Below are 20908 nucleotides of genomic sequence, written 5' to 3'. Positions count from 1 at the left end.
TCTGGTATCTGCTACTTTCCTTGCCGGACTCTTTAATGGAAAACTCAAAAGCTACAGCAACCACACATCTGCCATGGGCCTTTCATTTTGCTGGTAACATCTCAGAGTGCAATCCATTTCAAACCAGGGATGGGAAGAAACTCTCCGTCCATGTGACTTTATGTAATTCTGCTACTGTGTCATCTTGCCAATCCATTGTTATCTCTGGGCTTTCTTTACACTTAAGTAAAATGTTGGCAACCACAGGATAACTCCTTATTTTCAGTTGATGTCGGTAGACAGCTAAAAATGATTTTAGGCTGCTTTGGAAAAGGTCATTCTTATCCTGTGTCACTCACATTTGTAGGATGAATATACAGACATGCTGAAGGAGAGAGATGATAAATGATAGACTGGATGGAGAGGGACCATAGGAAGCAGACGGTCCAGCAGGTCCATGAGTCACCTATGAATAAGGCAACCTATGATTCCCACCCCAGCTGTAACACTGTGAATCTAAGCAAATCATTTGATCTGATGTCTTAAAGTCTGACTAAGGGGGCATCAATTTCTGCTTCTTATCTCATTATAAGAAATTGTCAGTGAGGATGATAGGTGATTATAAAATTCTGAGTTCTGTATACAAATAAAATCAACACAATTGGTGAGAGAAGATACAGTCACCCAAACAGAATGGCTGCTAAGCCAGAGCCAGGCTTGAATGTATGAGATCAGATGTACTAATTAAACCTAAGGAAGGATGGACCAACCATAGCGAGGAGGTCAGTGAGGCAACAGGGATCCAAGTCTGCTGTGGTGGCTGTCCCTGCCCAGGGAGAGACACAGTGAGGCTGGAGTGGGGGTGAATGTCTACATGGGGTGTGCCTTTCATATACTGAAAGGCAGCCTGGTTGAAAACACTAAGATTATCTGCTCTGCCTTGCTCTGCTTTCAGACTCACTTGGCAACCTTCCGATAATTAATTGGATTTTTCTGTTATATCAATGTCTAGAATGAAGGTTCCCTGGATAGAAAATATTTCTTGCTTGCTTGATTCATTCATTCACTCAACAAATATTTATTGAGTGTCCACTCTGTGCTAAGCACTGTTGTATGTTCTGAGTACAGACTCAAATTGCTGTCCCCAGAAAGCATATATCCTGGTTGGAGGAGAGTACTATAACAAATAAATAAAGTACATAGGTGTGAGATGGTAGTAAGTGTAATGGTGAAAAAAGAAGCAGGGAACAGGTGAGGAAGCACACCTGTTGGGGCTGCTAATGCAAATATGGAGCCAGGAAGTTCTCACTGCCAAACTGGGTGAAAAAGGTGAAGGAAGGAGGCACACAAATGTCAGAGGGAAGAGCACCCCGAGCAGAGGGAAGAGGAGCCAGTACAACGCAGGAACGTGCTTGGGGTATCTCAGCAAGGCCAAGGTGGCTGGAGCAGAGTGAGCCAGGGAGCAAGAGCTGGAGAGGATGCTGGAGGGATGTAGGGACCAGATTGTGACTTGACCCTTCTAAGGGCTGGGAAAGAACATTCCTCCCCACAAGGACATGTGTGATGATTTAGGAATTTGATGTCTGGTTTATACTTGTGCCTCTTTGGAGTTTGGCAAAAGTGCATCCATCTCTATGAAACTAGGCCATTCTTGGAGTCTTTGGGATATAGAACTTTCTGCCTCTGAAAAGCTGAGGACCTAATTCAGAAACTTGGAGACTCCATTATGGTGATGTTCTTAGGGTGATCAACCAGGACCCTGAAACTTATCACACCATTTATCTTCAACAGATGTTTTGAGATGTGAGCTCTGCACTATATAATGTAAACAGTCAGAACGGTCACTGCTTTAACAGTGACATTCTGAACACATGGAGATGGGGTTTTACATGTAGATGAAGGATATCACAGACACAGAGCTGTTGATGATAAAGTTCATTTAAGTATATTTATGAACTTCACAGTGAGACAGATCTGGGCTTGAATTGCAGAATTGACACTAGCTATGGAACCTTAAGGAAGTTATTCAAGTTCTTGGAGACTTTGTTTCTTCCACCTCAAAGAGAGTGTTTGTGAGAATTAAACAAAAAGGGTGGCTATTAGGATTGAATGAAATAATGTTTTCGATGGCAAAGTGTTGGTACTGAGTACCGAGTTCCGTTTCTCATCTCCCCCTTCTCAATTCCTACTTTGCGCTGCATGACTCAGAAGTGCTGCGCATATGGAGCCACAATGAAATCTTAGTTAATCATCGATTTTGGCACCACAGGCTTCCAACAGCGTTCTTGACCAGGAGAGCTCAGGTTGTTTTGTTGGAGGCTGACATAATCAGCAGTCTATTTGGGTTGCATTGTACTCTTAGACTGTCCCACTCTCCTACAGAGCTGTGGAGCTGAAATAAAATTATAATGTAAAGTACTCAATACAGTCCTTGGCCATTGTTCGTCCTCATGGAATGTTAATTTTTATTCTTTGTATTCTTCTGTAGTTTCTGGAAAAAATTATGGAAATGTATATGCGTGTTCATTATGAAAAAGTGAAAAAAAAAAAGGCAAGAAAAACTATATGAGCAACAGTGGCTTGTTTTACTGATACCAGCGATGAATTAAGAGGATCCTTCTATCTTTGGGTCTGAATTTTGGGCATAAATTAAATGTGAATGGAGTATGGTGATGCTTAGTTGTACGTGTTAACTTGACTAAGCTACCTAGTTATTCAGTCAAACCCTAATCTAGGTGTTGCTGTGCAGATATTTTGCAGGTGTGGATGACATCTACAGTCAGCTGACTTTAAATAAAGGAGATAATTCTCAGTAACGTGGGTGGGCCTCATCCTATCAGTTAAATGGACTTAAGAGCAAAACTGAGGTTTCTTGAGGAAGAAGAAATTTGGTCTCAAGATGGCAGCATCTCAGCTCCTGCCTGAGAGTTTCTAGACAGAGAGCCTGCCCTACAAATCCTGGACTTGCCACCCCTACAATCACATAAGCCAGTTCCTTAAAATAAATCTATGTGTATATGTAGGTATCTGTATGTGTGTATGTCTAGGTAAACGTATACATAAATGTACGTGTGTGCACGTGCGTACCCCTTACTGGTTCTGTTTCTGTTTCTCTGGAGAATCCTGACTAATGAAGGTATGTATGAAGGCTTATTTATTCTTCTTTTTCTTTTGTCAGTAATTCTTTCTGATGCCTCATTTGCATGATGCAGTTTTACTAAAATGAAACTTGAGCAGCTCCAAACTGCATAATCCATTTCTTTTGGTCTCACGACAATTTCTGTTCTGCCCCGGCCGGGCAACCTGACCCCAGGGTGGGGGGAACCATCCCTACACTGATAGCGACTGGCACAGTCTGCTCATGGGGCTCGTGGGGCACATCACCTGAGTTCTGGGTGGACAACAGAACAAACATAAATGCCAAGAGGGTAACTGGTCTTTAAAAATACAGATAAATCAAGAGGTTACAGAGCGGAAACTGGTTGGTTTGCTATTCTCTGGGTATGAATTCAGAGCATAACTAGGATATAAAAACTCTGTTGTCTAAGTGAAAAATATATTTACACAGTGACGGTAGCCCTGCAATTTTTAGAATGAATGCACAGGAGGACAAGTTACCGTGAGAAGAGATATTACAGAGAGGGTAAGTCTGCTTTCATTTTTTGCTAGTCTGTCCATAATCATGTGGAAATCACCCCCTGATGAAATGTGAGGCAAAAACGATGACATCATCTGAATTTAGTGTAACTGCTCTGAGCTAAAAATTTGGGTGGGTTCCCTCTTTCATTTTCTTGTCTCCAAGTTGTTTTTTTCCATTTTGTCCTTTACTTCGTCATAAAGCATTCCTCACAACATTGTCAGAATTTGAACAAAAATATTTTTTACCTAATTTCTGATTTATCATTTTGTGATGTTGTGATTTATAACAAGAAATACATATTTGGTCTTCATCCCCTGCTTTGGTACAGAGCTCCTAAACCCCCTTGGAACTTTCTAATTGATGAAAACAACAAAGGCATCCTTTGTGATGTTAATGGTGATGTTTGGACCCCACTGTAGGTTGGGGGCTGGTTGCCAGGAGAACCAACTGTATGATTAGAAGGTTGTAACTACCAGACTCCGCCCTCCCTACCTCTGGGGAAGAGGGGAGGGGCTGGAGATGGAATTCAATCACCAATGATTAATGATTCATCAGTTGTGCCTATACAATGAAGCCTCCATAAAAACCCAAAGGATGGGGTTTAGGAGAGTTTCCAGGTTAGTGAACAGGTGGAGATTTGGGGACAGTGGTGCACTGAGGAGGGCATGGATGCTCCAAGCCCTTTCCCCATACCTCGCCCCAAGCACCTCTTCCACTTGGCTGTTCCTGAGTTACATCCTTTTATAATAAACCAGTGATCTAGTAAGTAAAATATTTCTCTGAATTCTGTGACTTTCCTAGCAAATTAATGAAACCCAAGGAGAAGGTCATGGGAACCTCCAACCTGTAGCTGGTCGGTAAGAAGCATGCGTAACAAGCTGGGCCTGTGAGTGGTGTCTGGGGGGTGGTGGTGGTGGTGGTGGTGGTGATGGGGAAGTCTTGCGGGACCGAGCCCTTTCCTGTGAGATCTGATACTTCCTCCAGGTATATAGCATAGGGATTGAGTTGAATTTTAGGACACTGAGCTGGTGTCTGGTGCATTGCTTGGCTGTGGGGAAGCCCCCGTTCCACAAGTTGGTCCAGGAACCCCCAAAGACAGTTTCTTACTGTACATCTTGTCATAACTAAGCAGCCTTTGTATGTACCCTTTAGCCAAGTTTTTATAACTTCCTATAAATTTGGTCATCAGATACTTTGAGCAGTGGCAGGGGAAAATCGTGTTTCCAGAGGAGAAATCAACCTGGAACATAAACCAGCATAACCTGCTAAGAAGCAGTTTCCTGCAAAGAGACTAGGAAGGCTTTGGGTGGCTAATGAGGTACCAGAACCTCCACGAGGCAATAAATGGCCAAGATGGACCGCTTTTAAGATGGTGGCAACCTACACTGCCTGTGAAAACGCAGGATTGAGGAAAGCAAGGTATTCGTGCATAGACAACGTTAGTGTGGAAAAGCAAAACTGTAGCCTCAAAACACCTCTACCTTCCACATCTCCATTTCATAATTCTTGGAATGCTCTACTTTTTCAGAATTGCTTTCTAATTTTAAGCTTGTTTTACTTTTGCTTATCTCTGCAATCTTTGGCTGGCTTCACTTCATTCTTACTTAATTTTTTTTTTCCTACAGTCATTCCTCTAATTTGCTTTCCTTTCCTTCCTGCTGTGAATTTCTTATATTTCTCTTGCCTCCTGTCCCCTTTCCACTTTTACCTCCTCTTTATCTTATTCTTTGAATGTCTTTCCCCCTGTTCTTAATTCTTCTTCCTCTCCTACTGATGGAGCTTTAATCATTGCTGAGCTGCTTTCAAATCACCCAGTGACTGGCATTTTCTCCCGGAAAGGAGAGGGATTTGTGACTGTGGAAAACTAACTACAAAGACCCAACACATTCAATTTTCAGCACAGTTCTCTCCTTTCTTCTGTAATGCTTTTGCCTGGGATTAGAGCTGGACCGCTTACTGCAGCTCACAATGGCAAAGCCCTTCAGGCCTGACTTCGCAGCCCTGTGAGTCACACGGCAAGGTGTATCCGAGCCACTATGTTGACACTGATTGCTAGAACTTTAAAATTGCCCTTCACTAGAAAAAGCTTACTCAAGGGTTTCCTGGAAAACAAAGTAGGATTATTTTACAGTGTGGTGACCAGACTCATTCTTCTCCTTGGGCCATTCGTCCTCTCCTCTACCCCCTCCAGCCACTTCATTGTTTACAGCGTGAAACAAAAACACATAAATAGGTTCCTGGGAGAAGGGTGAAGGAACTTTTCACCCTGGCCAACTCCGCCAGAAGTAAGATTTTTACAAAGGGACGAACGGTAAAATTAGTCAAAGAGATCAGTTTTTCAGGACTATGATTTCATCACCTGGCATTAGGAAAGAGTAGATTGCCATGAACGCACCAAATTCATTTCACTCTGAGAGATTTCACTGTCGCTCTTTGTAAAACCTAAGTATGGATTACACAGCTTTTTAGTTTTTGAAATCACTCTTTTTGATAAGTTTGGCTGTGAATTCGCTTTACCTTTCTGTGTTTCTTGATGAGCAGGAGTGCGTACCTCGTGGGTTAAGTGCTGGATGTTAGCCTCTGCTGTGCAGCAGGATCTGGGAGATCATCTTTATCAAAAAGGATACTTGTGGTCAAAGCTGTACCACATTCTGAAGAGCCAGGCACTCTCCGTTTTTGTCGTGCTTTTATCCAAGTCATTTGCTTCCTGGAGGGAGATAATAGAAAAAAGGCATTGGATAAGTAATCAATATAAATATTGATATATACTATAAACAGTAATATATAATGTGTATCTAATAGTATATTTTGTATTTTAACTATAAAAATACACGTCAAACCAAATTAAACTTAACCACATTTTAAAAAGACTTTCTAGACACAGGCATTTTCATCTAAGTGGTGAAGCAGCTGCCAAGCAAATTAGCTCATAGATCTTGCCATATGGATGAGGCTCCTGTGGCATAATTCAACATTTACTTTTCTTAATAATCCCTATTTTATTAAACAGCTAAGAAATGCCACTTTTTTGACACCAGTAAGAATGATATTTCTGTCAGATTGCAGTTGTGGGAATTTGGCAGTTACTTCTGTCAAATTTGGATGGTATTTATTTAGGACTTACCAAAAGGTCAAGACTAAAGGGATGATAACAGTCTAATAATTGTTAAACTAGTTTTCATTCATTTTCTTTTGGATAAATCACTACCAAAGGCTATGGTTAATTTTTGATATTTTCCCTCTTTGATTCTTAAGTTTCCTGCTAGAAAGTCTGTAATAAATGAACGTGCCGCTCTCTCCTCCAACTCTTTTTTTTCTTTTATTTTTTCCAAAAGGACCACAGCGGGAGGCAGGAAGAAAAGGAATTAGGAAGGACAAAGGAGACAGCATTTGATGGGCTTTTATGTGAGAGTAGAGGATGAAAATGTGACAAAGAGAGAAAAAGGTGAAAATTTTTTGTGATCTTCAGAGACAGATGATAAACATTGCAGTGTGGTAAGAAGGAGATTCAGTGACATTTTTACTTCTTCTGTGTATCCCATTTTGTATTTTAAGAAAAGAAAATTCCAGGCTTCAATTGGTTGTAATGATCTCTATCATTAAAAGTACTTATATCTGAACATCAGCCGCATTGTTTTGTCTGGGCCCTCAGTTTCCATTCCTAAATTGTATAAGGAGCTCACAGTCCAGTAATAACATGAACATTCTCAAGAAACCATGATGCCTGGAAGACAGGGACAAACCACTGACTGCTCCAAAGCCAGCCTTTACATGAACCCCAGTTGATGTCTTTCATTTTACTTTATTTACTTTTTTGCCCCTTCCCAGACAGCTCCACTGATGGTTAATGATAAATAACTGAACACAAAACGCTGCAGTCTGTTCTCTGAAACATGTGACAGCAGATGATGCTGTTCCACCCCGCACAGCTGAAACGGGAAAGCAAGAAAGCTACGTGTGGTCCATTTCTAGTCAGCCGTTTGTCCTCTGTCTAAAACGGTGGAAGCAGAGACACACTAAATTTAAAAGCCCAACTGGCGGCTCTTCTCATTGGCTAAGATCTCTGATTTCCAACACTGTACAGCTTCCTAAGCATTGTTCCTTAGTATGCCACGTGATGTTGATGGAAACTCTGTGCCAATTGTTCAGGAAAGGATGGGTTCGAGAGTGTTAAACAGGTTTGTCGTATACAGAAATTTTTGGACTCCTTCATTTATAAATAAGCAATGTAAATCTTCGAGATGGAAGCATTTCTCAAACTAACCTGGCCATGGACCAAAGGCCCCATTTCCAAACCCCATGGTGGGACATCTATGATCTTTTCATGGACATTAGAGTTATGCAGATCTGTTTTCTGAGAGACCCAGAGTACCATGCTCTGTTATCTAGACTTAAAATTTATTCATCATATGTTCACAAAAAGGAAACCAGGGTGTCTAGTTCAGTTTCCATCTTTCCCTGAACCTTTCTGTGGCCATTTCTACTCGAACAAAGGTGTCAAATTTGAAAAGTCACTGCTACACATTTTGCAACATTTGCGAGTTGCTTCTGAGTCACCATCTTTCAAACAGGTCAGCATGCTGGGGCTCAGTTGGCAGAGTAAAACTGTTCACCCTAAACTAGTTAGAAAGGTGCTGGGGAGTTCTCTCTCTCTCTCTTTTCTTAAGAACAATAAGGACTTACAGAATTCTATCCATCAAGAGGCACAGGTAATTTTTGATAGCTGATAGTACCTACTGATAAGATAGTGACAAGACAGTCATTGAAGAAAACTAATAGAAAGGAATGTAAGAAAATTCCTATTTTTGTCTGGAGCAGCCCACTTGAATGACATGGGTAGTACTGACAATCCCCAGCTATGGGATGCTCATTAACTCCTAGGCAGCATGCTGGTCACATGATCCAGTCATTAACTTTTTCAGTCATTATTTTTCAGTTTTCACAATAATCCATCAAGGTAGATTGTGCCATACCTGTTTTGCAAGTGAGGACATAGAGAGGCCCCGAGAAGGGAGGAGATGAGTCCAAAGTCACCCAACTAGAGAGCTACAGGGCTGGAATTTGGGTGCAGGACTGCAGGACTCCAAAGATGCTGTTCTTTCTGCTAGTGTCTCAGTGAGCCTTTAATGGGAAAGCACACACATTGTACGACAGGCTACTTGGGCTGCACTTTCCTCATCTGTAAAATGAATCAAGGAGATTGGACTGGCTGGTCTCTGAGGTCCTAATCATATGGAAAATACTGTATTTTCATTAATGACAACAACAATAACAGCTAACACCTCTTGAACGTATCATGTGCCAGACACTATTCTAAGTGCTTTTCATAGATTATTATTCCTATTTTACAGATGAGGAAACTGAGGCAACTGGGCACAGAGAGGTTTCCAGGCACACCTGTGGCCTCTCAGCAGCAGCTAAGATTCCTGTCATCTTAGATGGGGCACCAGTGAAGAGCAAACTAGGGCAAATGGGTATCTGAACAGGAGGGGAGGTCAGGATACTGGAGTGCTCATGGAGGGTGAGAGAGAGCAGCGACCTGTACCCCAAGACAATGAAATGCATGGCTGCCCTCAGCTGGGTGAGCTGCTGACGGCTCGCTGAGTGTCCCTACAGAAATTTTGGTGTTAGGAATTTCTCTAGACTCTTAGTTTCAGGGGTTTTTCCAAGGTCTTAGAAACGTTCACTGCCTTTCTCTTCCTTTTCCCTCTCCCTTTAATTTTATTTTATCTCCTGACGGGGGATGCATCAGAACTTATAAGCACTCCTGAAAGGGCTTATACTAAATTTCTGGTAAATCTTGCAGGGTTTTTTTTTTTTTTTGTCAGCTGATGAGAGCAACACATACTAGGTAGCATTTTGGAAAAATGGTCACATGTGTAATCTATTTTTCAAACTTTAATTTACTCAGGAGACTGAAGATGTTATTCATTTCTCTACTTTGTAGAGAGATAAACTAGGTTCCAATTAGAATAAAACATAGAACATGTTTTTCCAGGTGAGGGAAATACCACTGATGACCCAGCATTGACTTTTCTGCTGATCTTAGATAAAATGTTCAGTGTATGTCTTAAAGATCTGTCGGCCCAGTTCTGGATCCATTCATTTATTTCTCTGAAGTTATTGATGACTTAATAACTCGGTTATGAAAGGCCATCAATAAATGAGTAGAAATAAATGAGTTAGTCCACTGTGTGCTCTGCTTGTTCACTGGGGGCTGAAGATAAATGTGCCAAAGGAAGGCCAGCCTCTGCAGTCACCCTGGAACGGGGAAGGTCTCTGATGAGGCAGCACAGAGGGCAGGCCCCCGGGGGGGCCCAGTGGGCCGAGGACAGCAGGTAGCATCAATGTGCCTGGATTATTCTGAAGCAGAGATCAGCCCACACCCAAGGACAATGGATGTGTGCAGTCATCAGCAGTAGAATCTGGAACTTGGTGATATTTTCTTTATCACTAGCAATATATCTTCTCTTTTGAGTTCTGTGATCCCAGAGGGGAGGTTGTGTCCATGTTAAAACAAGCAGAAGATCCAGAAACTGATGACCAAGATTTGAGCTCTGACTCTCTACCATTAACCATTTAATAATAATGATACACTTTCCAACTCGGAGCCTCCTGTTTCACAGCTGTGCATGGGAACTGGCGATTCAAGGGCATTGAATCTTAGCTTTTATTTGCCCTTGATACTTCTAAGAAGCAGAGTGCTTGATATATGTGCAATTTCTGGTTCTTTTATTAGCCTCTATTTCTGGGAAAATGTAAAAGTGACTGGGGCATTTGATGTCTTTCCCTTTTCTCCTTAAACAAAGGAATAGGCCAGAGGCTGGGAAGTGACTGGGTGCAGCAGGGAGTGAGTAGGTGTCTTTCAAGTGACCCCTCACTCTTAGCACCACCCCAGAGAGACAGCAACAGGAAAATTATGAGGGGACTCTTTGTTTTAGACTTTTTTGGACCCCTGGGAGAAAACAAGAGGCTCTGGCCAGAAATCTGTGAAAACCAGACACTAAAGCAAGAGGGGATGTCTTGTATTAACCTTAATGAAAAAGAACTGAGCAAATGTAAATACATTCCTCTATCAATATTCAAATGAGGGGACTTTGCTAAGTGAACTGGATGAACTCTGCTCTGGGATAATCATATGGGATTGCTCCTCATTTCAGGGGGATTCAAAGGATTAAGAGAGCCAAGATTTTCCTTTCTATTTCTCAACCTTTCATATTCAATACTAATGTCAACGGAAGTTACACAGAATGATGACAAAGACAAATAATTAACGTAACAAATCTGTAGAGTTCCTTATGGGTTCCAGAGCACTTTTTCAAGTAGTGAGTGTGAATGGAATTTGATAGCAGTACTTTTGCCCTGCCATCTCCCCCAGTTTGGAATGTGTTCGTGGAATAACTTCAAGTTTATTGCCTTGATTTTCTGATTATCAAATAGAGGACCAGATTCTGTTCCCCTAAAGAGAAAAATGTCTGGATTTTGAAGAGGGAAAACATAATATAATTAAGAGTCAATAGGAATTCTTTAGGATTTATGTTTTAAAAGGTAAAATTAATCCTTAGCCTCCATATAAATAGTATTTTATACAAATATTCTCACCTTCCTCATGCCATGATAAACTCATAAATGTTCCCAAGAAGGTATGGTCAGATAATAAATGCTTACAGAGAAAAAAATGAAGAAAACAACTAGATAAGGATGGGTAAAACTGTCAAGAGGACATGTGGACATCACAGACGTCACAGATGTACTACAGATGGGCTAAACTCATGGTTTAGCTACCCTCCACCACCCTCAGCTCCCCATCAAAAGGCCTGGTTCAAGTAACTTTGTCCATTCAAGAAATCCAAGTTAATCCATGGAAAAATAAATTTTTTGGTTCATGTAAATATAACATGATATTTTGGTGATTAAAAAATGTACATTCACAAATTATTTGATATGTCTTCCTTTAAAAGATGGAGACTAATTTCCCTTCCTATTGAGTGTGGACTGTACTTAGTGACTCATTTTTAATAACAGAATGGGGCAGAAGTGATGGTGATATCCAAGACTAGGTCACAGAAAAGCACTGTGGTTTCCTCCTTGCCGTCTGTCTGTCTTGGACCACATGAGGGAAGTTAGTTACATGTTGTGAGGAGACAAACAACTCTAGGAAGAGATCCATGTGGTAATAAATTGAGTCTCTCTGCCAATAGTCAACAAGGAGCTGAGGCCTCCTGTCATCGTGGAAGTGGATCCTTCAGCCTCAGTCGAGCATTCAGATGACTGTAATTCTGGCTGACATCCTGACTGCAACCTCACAAGAGACCTTGAGTCAGAAACACTCAGCTAATTTGCTTTCAAATTCCTGACCCATAGAAACTGAGAAAACAAATGTTGGTTATTTTAAGCCACTAATTTTGGGGATAATTTGTTACACAGCAATAGGAGGCTGATACTACTATATACTAGAATCATAAGTTCTAGATAAGGTATTGGAGTGGGAATTGGGAAGAGATAATAAAATGGTGAGGAGTAACTCTTTGTAGTTTACAAAGTGTATTTGTAAAGGTAACATATTTGTGGTATAGAAGACATATTTTCCCCTTAAAAGTACATAAAAAATTATCCTAGGTCAAGTATACCATGTTACTGATTGCAGATTGAATACCAAGACATACAATGAGGGACCAGATTACAGGCAGGAGCAAGTTCATATCATCTCACTATACCTGTTTCACAGTATTCTTAACTAATGCCTGATTTACAGCATAATTTAGCTATTGTGCTCTTTTATATATATGCACACACACACACGTACACATGCACCCATATACACAACCACCTAATGGAAAATGGTAGATCCCACCCAGCTCATGCTATCCTCCAGTGACAGTGCCCCAAACCACAAATGCCATAGCAAAAGTGAGTCATATGTTTAGACTTATGATGTGAGTATACTGTATTATGTTTTTGTCTGAAAACAAAACAAAACGATGTTTCCCCCTAGAAAACTACTGCAAAGTACATACTGGCTGGCCATGATAAAATAATTGATATCATAAATATATGATAGAGTTCAGGTGTTGGGTAACAGGCAGCAAAAGACTGTGATCCTTGAGAGAAGGCAAAGAAACGAGGTGAGCCCTATATTCTTGTTTCTTTCTGCCTGGAGGCCCTTCCCCAGTTGTAGTGCAAGGAAGTGCAGTCAAGCAGAGAACAGTGCAAGCAGCGAGCAACAGTCTCACAGAGTTGGGGAACTAGACATTGGAGTTTAGGTGTTGTTGAAGTGGCTGGAAGTTTTTGGTGTTGTTGTCTTGGGAAAGTTACTTTAATTCTTTGAATTTTAATTTCATCATTTACAAAATGAGGTTCGTAACTGGTATCTTGGTTGGTCAAGGTAAAAATTAAATATGATTTTATATATGACATCTAATGTATAAAAAGTGTTTGCTAAATTGTAGCTGCTGTCTTCCTCCACTTCCTCTTCCTCATGATTATTTCTATTTTCTAGAGCGTGTAATTGTAGAATCTGAAGGTAAGAGATATATAATATATATATATATATATATATATATATATATATATATATATATATATATATATATATATATATATTTAGTCCTAAGCAGTAAAAATGTAGTGAAGAGGGTGTATACTTTTGGGTGTATAAGCCACAAGTAAATATAACCCCAATAAATTCAGTGTTGGCCAAGGGAAAACCCAAGATATTTGCTCTGAAATAGTCATTCCATTTTCTCGAAGTACTATTAGTTGCAACAACATAAAAAAAAAACAAACCCTCATCTAGGTCAGATCAATTTTAAAGCCTAGGATTCTATTTCTGAAATATTTGTAGGGGTCTAGTGTGGAATTTACATCCTATGAGGCCAACTCCAACAGCTTAGGGACGAGTATGAAAAAATATTAATGATTGTTAAATCTGAGGTCATATATGTGGGAATCTTTATTCTGTTTTCCGTAAGTTTGTCAGAAATATTTGAAATATTCACAAAGAGAAATTAAATTTTATTTAAAGACTAGATGACCTGACTATTTGCTAAGTAATCTCTTCCCTTCCTGAACCCACTTGTCTCCCCAGCCCTTGCCACTCTAGATGACTATAAGTATCAATTGTACAGAAGAACAAATACTTTATTCTCCTCCAAATGGGCTCCTTCAGGTTTTAAGGGTACTCCAGGTTATGGTTTTCTTGGATTTGGCAAACAAGTCTCCATTCACCTGACTCACACACTTCATATTTTTACAGACACTTTGCTGTATCCCTTCTTAGTGCTGGGCTCTCTGCTGGAGAAATCCTAATTCTTTTCATCTCCCTCTACTCATGGAAGCTGCCCTCCTCTGGACCTTTCTTAGCTTTGCTTTGACTTTCTTGAGCTGCAGTGACCAGAACTGATCCACCCAGGTTACACACAAGCACAAGTGACAAGCAAAACTAGAATTTCAACAAAGGGACTTCCGGAAGCAAAAATAAAATTGGAAGTTAGCTTTAAGGGAGCACATAGAGAAGCCAGCATACGGTTAAAAGTAAAATTATGGCAGAAAAGATAAAAATTAACCTCATTGTAACAGTTGGCAGAGTGGAGATGGAAGAAAAAGGAGTTTTTAAAAAGGGGTGATTCCATTATTTCCAAGCTCCAGAGCTGCGACGAGAGTTCTTGCCTCCATCACACGTGGAATGAAATCAAACTCACCACCATGGCCAGTGATCTGGCCCCTCTCAGTCTCCCCCACATCACCTCCACCCACTCCCACCTCACTCACTCGGCTCCAGCCACATTGGCCTTCCTGCAGCACGTGGAGCACACACAACCCACTGCAACACCAGGGCCATCATCCCTGCAGTTCCATCTGCCTGGACCATTTTCACCCCAGAGGCCAGATGCACATCTCACTTCTGTACATCGTTCAGGACTCCCATCAAATGCCACTTCCTCACAGAGGACTGCCTTGGCCAGCCAACAGCCTCTCCTCCATTGTTCTCCATCTTCTTACCTGCTTCATTGTTACCACTCTCTGAACTTAAGACTATGTAGCTGTTTACTTTTTCTTCTCAGCATCCTGCATTAGAGTGTAAGCTCTGTGAGGGCGAAGACTTTGAATTGGTAACTGCTGCATCCTCCTCACACTTGGAGTAGTGCCTGACATGGACGCTGTATGAATGAATGCATGAATGAATGCATGCACGCACGCCAGGTAAAAGTGGACGATCTGGACCCGGATTGTCTGGGTTCAAATTTCACCTCTTCTGGGCAAGTTATTTATCTTCTCTGTATACAGTTTCTTTATTTGAAATATAAGCATAATAATAGTGCCCACTCATAGGTTTACCTCGGAAGATAAATGAGTTAATACAGGTAAGGTGCTGAGAACAGTGTTAACAGTACTCACTACTCCACAAATATTAGGATGATCTTGAAACATGGCAAGAAAGGAAAAAGAGAAGCAAGAGTGGCAGCCCTTCTTGGGTGGCAGGCATTTTCTACTGAAAGATTAAGGCGGGAGTGACGCTCCAGCGACTCTCACCTTCTCTGTAATGCTGGCTTCCAAGGACCCAGAATCGACTATACGGAAAACGTGGGGCAGAGGGTGTCTGAGGGTGGTTTGTTTGTTTGCTTACATTTAAGAGACATAAAAATTCACAACTGCAATACCTTCCATTTCTCCAAGTGGCACATTTGCATGGAGCATGTATTTGCAGTTTGATACCTGCATGTGGAACATGCTTTTTAAAGCTTCTGGGTCTGGTACAAGTAACAGCGTAATATGTCACACTTTCAAGGTGTGACAAGGCAAAAAGGAAAATCATGAGATTGCTAGATAGTCACAGCCACCAGTTCATATTTCCCAAAGGTTATTTTATTCTCCATAAACACAGAAATGGGAGATTCCTTCAAAAATATGTACATGTCATTACATACGGGTATTATTGATTTTGAGAGTGTCTATCAGTAATTGCTGTAATTATCTGTAGAAGTTTTTTTGTTAAGTAAGAAGAAAGTCTTTTGTTTTTTAGAGGTCGACCAGTGCAAAGATTATCCTATTTGTTAACGCAAGGCCAGTTTAATAAATGCAAACGGAGTGGGAAAATGCAATCCTGCTAAGAATTAGGTTTGTGCTCTGTAGTCAGAGCAACAGATGCTGATAATAAGCAACAAGCTGTCAGGCAAAATGAGGGCAGAGAGGTTCTTGACTCACGGTTTGGAAAGTACCAAAAAAACCTGTCTGTCCAGGCTGAGGGGCAGCTGCATGGACACTGTGGTTTGTTACTTCTGGCCTGAGCCCACTGTTTCCTGTACTTGGCATTGAAAATAAGAACTATTCCAAGGTGTGGAGAAAACCTCTTTCTAACATGTGGTCAATATCATGAATAAGAACACTTGCAGGATGCTTCTTAAAAATAAAAGTGTTTTTTAAGCAGCAGCAGATCAGTAGGAACCGTGCAAATGATCACAAGGAATCTCAACTCGTCCTCTCCAGGAAGCCCCAAGTGAGAAATTTCTTTTGAAACACTGTAGCCTGTGAAGTTTTGCACAGCTTAAGGAGACAGTATAATTTTTCCCTCTAATGATAATAATTTAGTGTATCACTGATTTTTCTCCCGACTTTGGCTACCAGAAAGCTTACTTGTGGTTCAACCCTAGCAAGCATATAGGACCTTATGAGCTGCTTATTCACGATCCTTTTTATTCCTCTGGTTTTGACTTTCTGCTCTTATTAATTATTATTATTTTTTTTTTACTGAATTTTACAATTCTTAAAAAATTTTACTATTTTTTATATGTGGTAGTGTAAGCTGCTTCACCAAATCCTTCATAAGATTGTTTTAACAAAATTAGTTAAGTTTGATTAATTAAAATCTGGTGAATGTAACAAATATCTCAAAATCTATAAAATACACGATATTCTGATTAATTTACTGCCCAGTTTTCATAAACATAATTTGGCTTGATTGTTATAACCACCTGGAGAAGTAGATGTTATTATCATTTACATTTTACAGATAGGAAAATTGAGATCCAAAGATGTAAAGCACTTGCCCATGATCCAAACACCACGTAGTTTTCACTGTAATATGTTGTACTATTTCACTTCTCTAACAACAAAAAAATACTTTCTACTGGTTTACGTATCTTCAGGTAAGAGTTATTACTGAATTGACAAAGGTGTGAGTGAGCTAAAATAAAATACTTTTAAATTATAAAAGAAAAAAGTTAGGCTAGCACATAATTATATGTGATTGTAAAATATTAGGCAGTTAGAGGAAGATGATAAATTTTCTTTGATGAGTTTTCTTTTTCTGTCTTTTTTCTTTTAAAGAAAAAGATGTAAGAGAAGGATACAATTTAGATAAAAGTCCTGCCTGAAAGTAGGAGGATGGATTTGTTGACCTATGGGAGATAAAATGCTTTGTAAAAATCGCCAGGGCTACCACCAGCCCTTCCTAACCACTCATTAGTGCCCACCAGTATAAGGAGATGGGCTTTGATCTCTTTTTTAAGGTCACTGCTCTGGCCCTAATCCCAGTTCGCTGACACTCCTGCTGGGCTCGGTCCTGCAGTTAGGTGTCTTTCCTGGGCAATAAAGTCTGTGAAAACAGCACCAGGCTGGCCTTGGAACACATGTGACAAAAAAATTCAAAGTACATAAGAGCCAGGATCGTCGCCAACTTAATTTTGCAGCCCTTTTTGTAGAGCGTAGCATCCTTCCTTTACGTGAACCAGGAAAGCAGCAGTATCTTGCCCAGTGGCACTAATCAGCTGCACCTCATTGGGCATTGGAGGGAAAAAGCAAGAAATAAAAGAGAGATGGCTCCTCCTCAAATCCAGATGTGATCAGAACCACAAGTCATTAAGCAGCGTCGCTTACTTACAACGTCGTTCCGGCATGTCTGTCTCCCTGTGATTTCAGCAAAAGGTGCAACATTTTTACACAATTGTTTGCTTTAAGTACTGAATTAAAAATGACTAGAGCAAAATTGCCGATGACGGGCTTTACTCTGATGTTAGATTCAAGACCAGAGTTTGGAGAATACACTTCCCTCACTTAAGGCGATCGCACGTTGTTCTGAACAATTTTCCCTAAGGATTTTCCGGCTGTGCTTTTGCAGATTTTTCAGTGTTTCTGTATTTCTCTACCCCTAGACCTGATACATGAGAAGTCACGCAGGAGAAGCAGGCCCTGTTGCGTGCCTAACATGCGTGCAACAGGCATCAAGTAAATTTCACTGAGACGGCCAAGCCAGCAAGTCGCTGGGCAGGGGTTTGAATCCAGGCTGCCTGATTCCAAGAGCTGTGCCTTTGCTCCTGCACTGCAGAGCTTTCAGGCTTCCTGTTGCCACGAGGAGGGCACACGTGTATGCTAGTTCTAAGCTCTCTAAATTTTACGCAAAGGTTATCGACACCTTGTAAGTCTCACATATATTTCAGCCGTCTGATTTGTTTTATCTGCAGAGGCAGCCCTCCCTTTAGAATGAGCCCCTCAGCCATGGAACAGAACATCTCCAGCCTCTATAAACTCTATGCATCGGCCTCTTTGACTTGCCTGGTGTGAGGAGGGCTCCTCCTTCCGATCTTCATCCAGGTCCACACCCACTCTGTAAAAGAGAACAGAAAAGTGGTCACGGCCTTGCCGCGGGTGAGACAAGACAGTCTCATTTGTCAGATCACCCGACCCAAATACGAAACAGAGGAAAGGTTTGGCAGAAAACCAGCCCACCTCTCCCTGAATCAAAAGAACTTCAGATGGATTTACGGCAAAAATGAAAACTTGTACATCTGGGCCTCAGCACAGCTGGTGAGATCAAGCACCAGCAGCTGTTCCTCGTTGTTGTCTTTCCTCGGCAAGACCAGGAGCCTGAGAACCTGGGCCAGGAGCCCGCAGAAAAAGGCTCCCAGGGAAACAGGATCCTGGAGGAAGGCCACCTGCTACCCCCGCGGGATCACTGAACAAACTGCTCTGGGAGGCGGGGGGGGGGGGCCCAGGCTGGAGCAGGCTCCCCAAGACAGAAGAAAATAGGTCCTTTGTCCAGATGCTCATGGAAGCTTTCGCTAGGGAGTATCCAGCTTTGTGGGGTCTGAGGCTTACACAATTTGGGGGGCTCTCTTTAAGAAAATTAATACAAAAATACAAATACAAAATTAGGTATGAGAGTGACTCTTTAGAAAGAGAAAATGAATTATAAAACACTTCATAAGTTTAAAATCTGGCAAATGCAATCGACATCTCAAAGTCTATAAAATACATAATGTTCTAATTAATTTACTGCCTGACATGTCTCTAAAATAACTTTTTCCTCATAAGTTTTGCCTGCATACTTTATATGATAATGGTTTTATATAAGAGAGAATAGGCAGATAAGGTAGTCTTTTCTTCCAGCAAGACTGATCAGAATTATTAATAACTGGGAGGCATTAAAGCATGCTTCCTTACACACAGACACGCTTGCTGTGTGCAGTACTGCTAAAGCTTAATACCCTGAGAAGACAAGATTTCTGATAAATCTCATTTCATGCAATTCTCAGAAACAATGCCCATTATGCTTATTGGGTATATGCTGCATCACTGAATATCCGTATCCCTGATTTCCATTTTGAAAGGGCATCGGTGAGAATGGAGTCTTCCACTTTGAATTTTCCACATCTCATAGTTGGAAGGATTATCCATAGACTAGCTTCTGGCTCAGTGCATTTCAAGCCTTGTTTTTTCCTCCACTACGCACAGACTTGTGAAGCCAGGCGCCACAGGACCTGTTCATCTTTGATCAAACCTTGTGGCACTATTCCTGCAGGAGGATGACCAGAAGTGACTTGCCCACACACAGAAGTGACTGCAGACCACACAGACGCATCCCCCTAGAGAGAAACTAAATGCACTCCCAATCTGGCTTTCCCTTAGTTGGATCCCCCAGACGCCCAGGGCCACTCCAGAGCCCACTGACCAGGGGAGAAGCATGATGGACAGGAAGCTGTGGTGGAAAGAAACAGCGATCATACCCAACAGTGGTTAAAATATATTCCTTTTGCAAATCTTACAAAAACATAGGACCATGGGAACACAATGCTGAGGCTCTTCCCAGGACCTTGGTAGGGCCAGAGCAAGTGGGGGCCCGGAGCTTGAACTTCCTCTGCTCGGGAGGAGAGTGAGCCTCTGTCTGTCGGGGGTGGGGTGGGGGTGGGGGCACAGCTCAGGGCCACCTGGCTCAAGCTCGAGCAGAGCCTTTCCTGAGAACACCACAGTCTGTAGAACTTTAGAGTCCTTCCCTCCACGCCTGCCCCTGGAAACACTTCTTTAGTGCCCTGGCTGTTAGGTTCTCCAGGTGGGAAGGGGAGTCAGGCCAGAAGCCACCAGCTCAGACGACAGACGTGTTAACACGTGAAAGGAAAGCAACAGTGGAGAGGCAGTGTGTTTAAAATACCTCTGATTTTTCAAAAATTAGTGTCCTCTGGGCAAGAAGAACCCCTTCTCTCTAACCCAGGGGGGGAAATGGGTAGCTATTTATCATATGCTGATCTTTTTGGCCTTCAGGTAACCAGAAAGGGACTTTGGTGAGGACTAACCTTTGATTTTTTTGAGTAGAAAGAGCTATTTGATCTATTTCACTGAAGTTGGAGGGAGAGAAGAAGGGAAGAGGGAGGAAGGAGGGAAAGGAGGTCAGGAAGGAGTAAGAGGAGAGGGAGGAAAGAGAAGTGAGAGGGGAGGAGAGGGCAGTGCAGGGAGGGGGAGGATGGGGGGCAGTGGGGAGAGAAGACTGGGGAAGGTGAAGGGGGAGGGAGGGTGGGAGGACAGAGGCAGTGAGAGTCAGGAAGGATCTTTTCCAGAAGGGCTGGGAGAGAGACAATGGAGGGGAGGTTAGGCCCAGCCTCCTAAGGTGAGTCTAGGCAGTGACCTTGGGGTCCGGTGACATGAGTCTAACCTCTGTAAACACTGAGGGCCAAGTTGGAGTCCCCATCCCCCTTTCTCACGGGGCTGGTCTACCTTCAAGCCTCCAGGGGCTCTGAGCTCTCTGGGGAAGCTGGGGCCCCCAGAGGCCTTTATTACTGAGTAAGCCAGAACCTCCCAGCCCCCTGCCCCCAACCAAGGGCTGCCTGGCACCCACGCAGGCTGTGAATTGAACTGAGGGTCTTGAAGTTCCCCCTGCTGCATCTGTTTAGCGCTTTTTTTTTCTTTTCTTTTCTCTTTCTCTCTAGAAAACTGGAGAGAACAGAAGTCAAATTTCACAAGAAACCCAACATTTAAAGTTTTGAGGTAGTACTGAAGTTTTCCATTAAAATTTAAGCCTTC

General features: G+C 41.8%; 1 protein-coding gene across 6 annotated transcripts in view; it reads right to left on the bottom strand.

Moving 5' to 3' along the window:
• Positions 1-20908, bottom strand: part of SLC9A9 (solute carrier family 9 member A9) — a 607055-nt gene that overhangs the window by 85343 nt on the left and 500804 nt on the right. For all 6 annotated transcript variants that reach the window (XM_032486920.1, XM_032486926.1, XM_032486909.1 and 3 more), the window contains 2 exons: positions 18170-18221; positions 6247-6326 (listed from right to left, as the gene is read on the bottom strand). In XM_032486920.1, the coding sequence (XP_032342811.1) occupies positions 6247-6326; positions 18170-18221 (132 nt within the window). The remainder of the gene's footprint in view (positions 1-6246; positions 6327-18169; positions 18222-20908) is intronic.

The sequence above is a fragment of the Camelus ferus genome, chromosome 1 (assembly GCF_009834535.1).
Source record: "Camelus ferus isolate YT-003-E chromosome 1, BCGSAC_Cfer_1.0, whole genome shotgun sequence".
NCBI classification, from domain to species: Eukaryota; Metazoa; Chordata; class Mammalia; order Artiodactyla; family Camelidae; genus Camelus; species Camelus ferus.
Note: the sequence above shows the minus strand (reverse complement) of the source record. Positions and strands in the feature narration are given on the sequence as shown.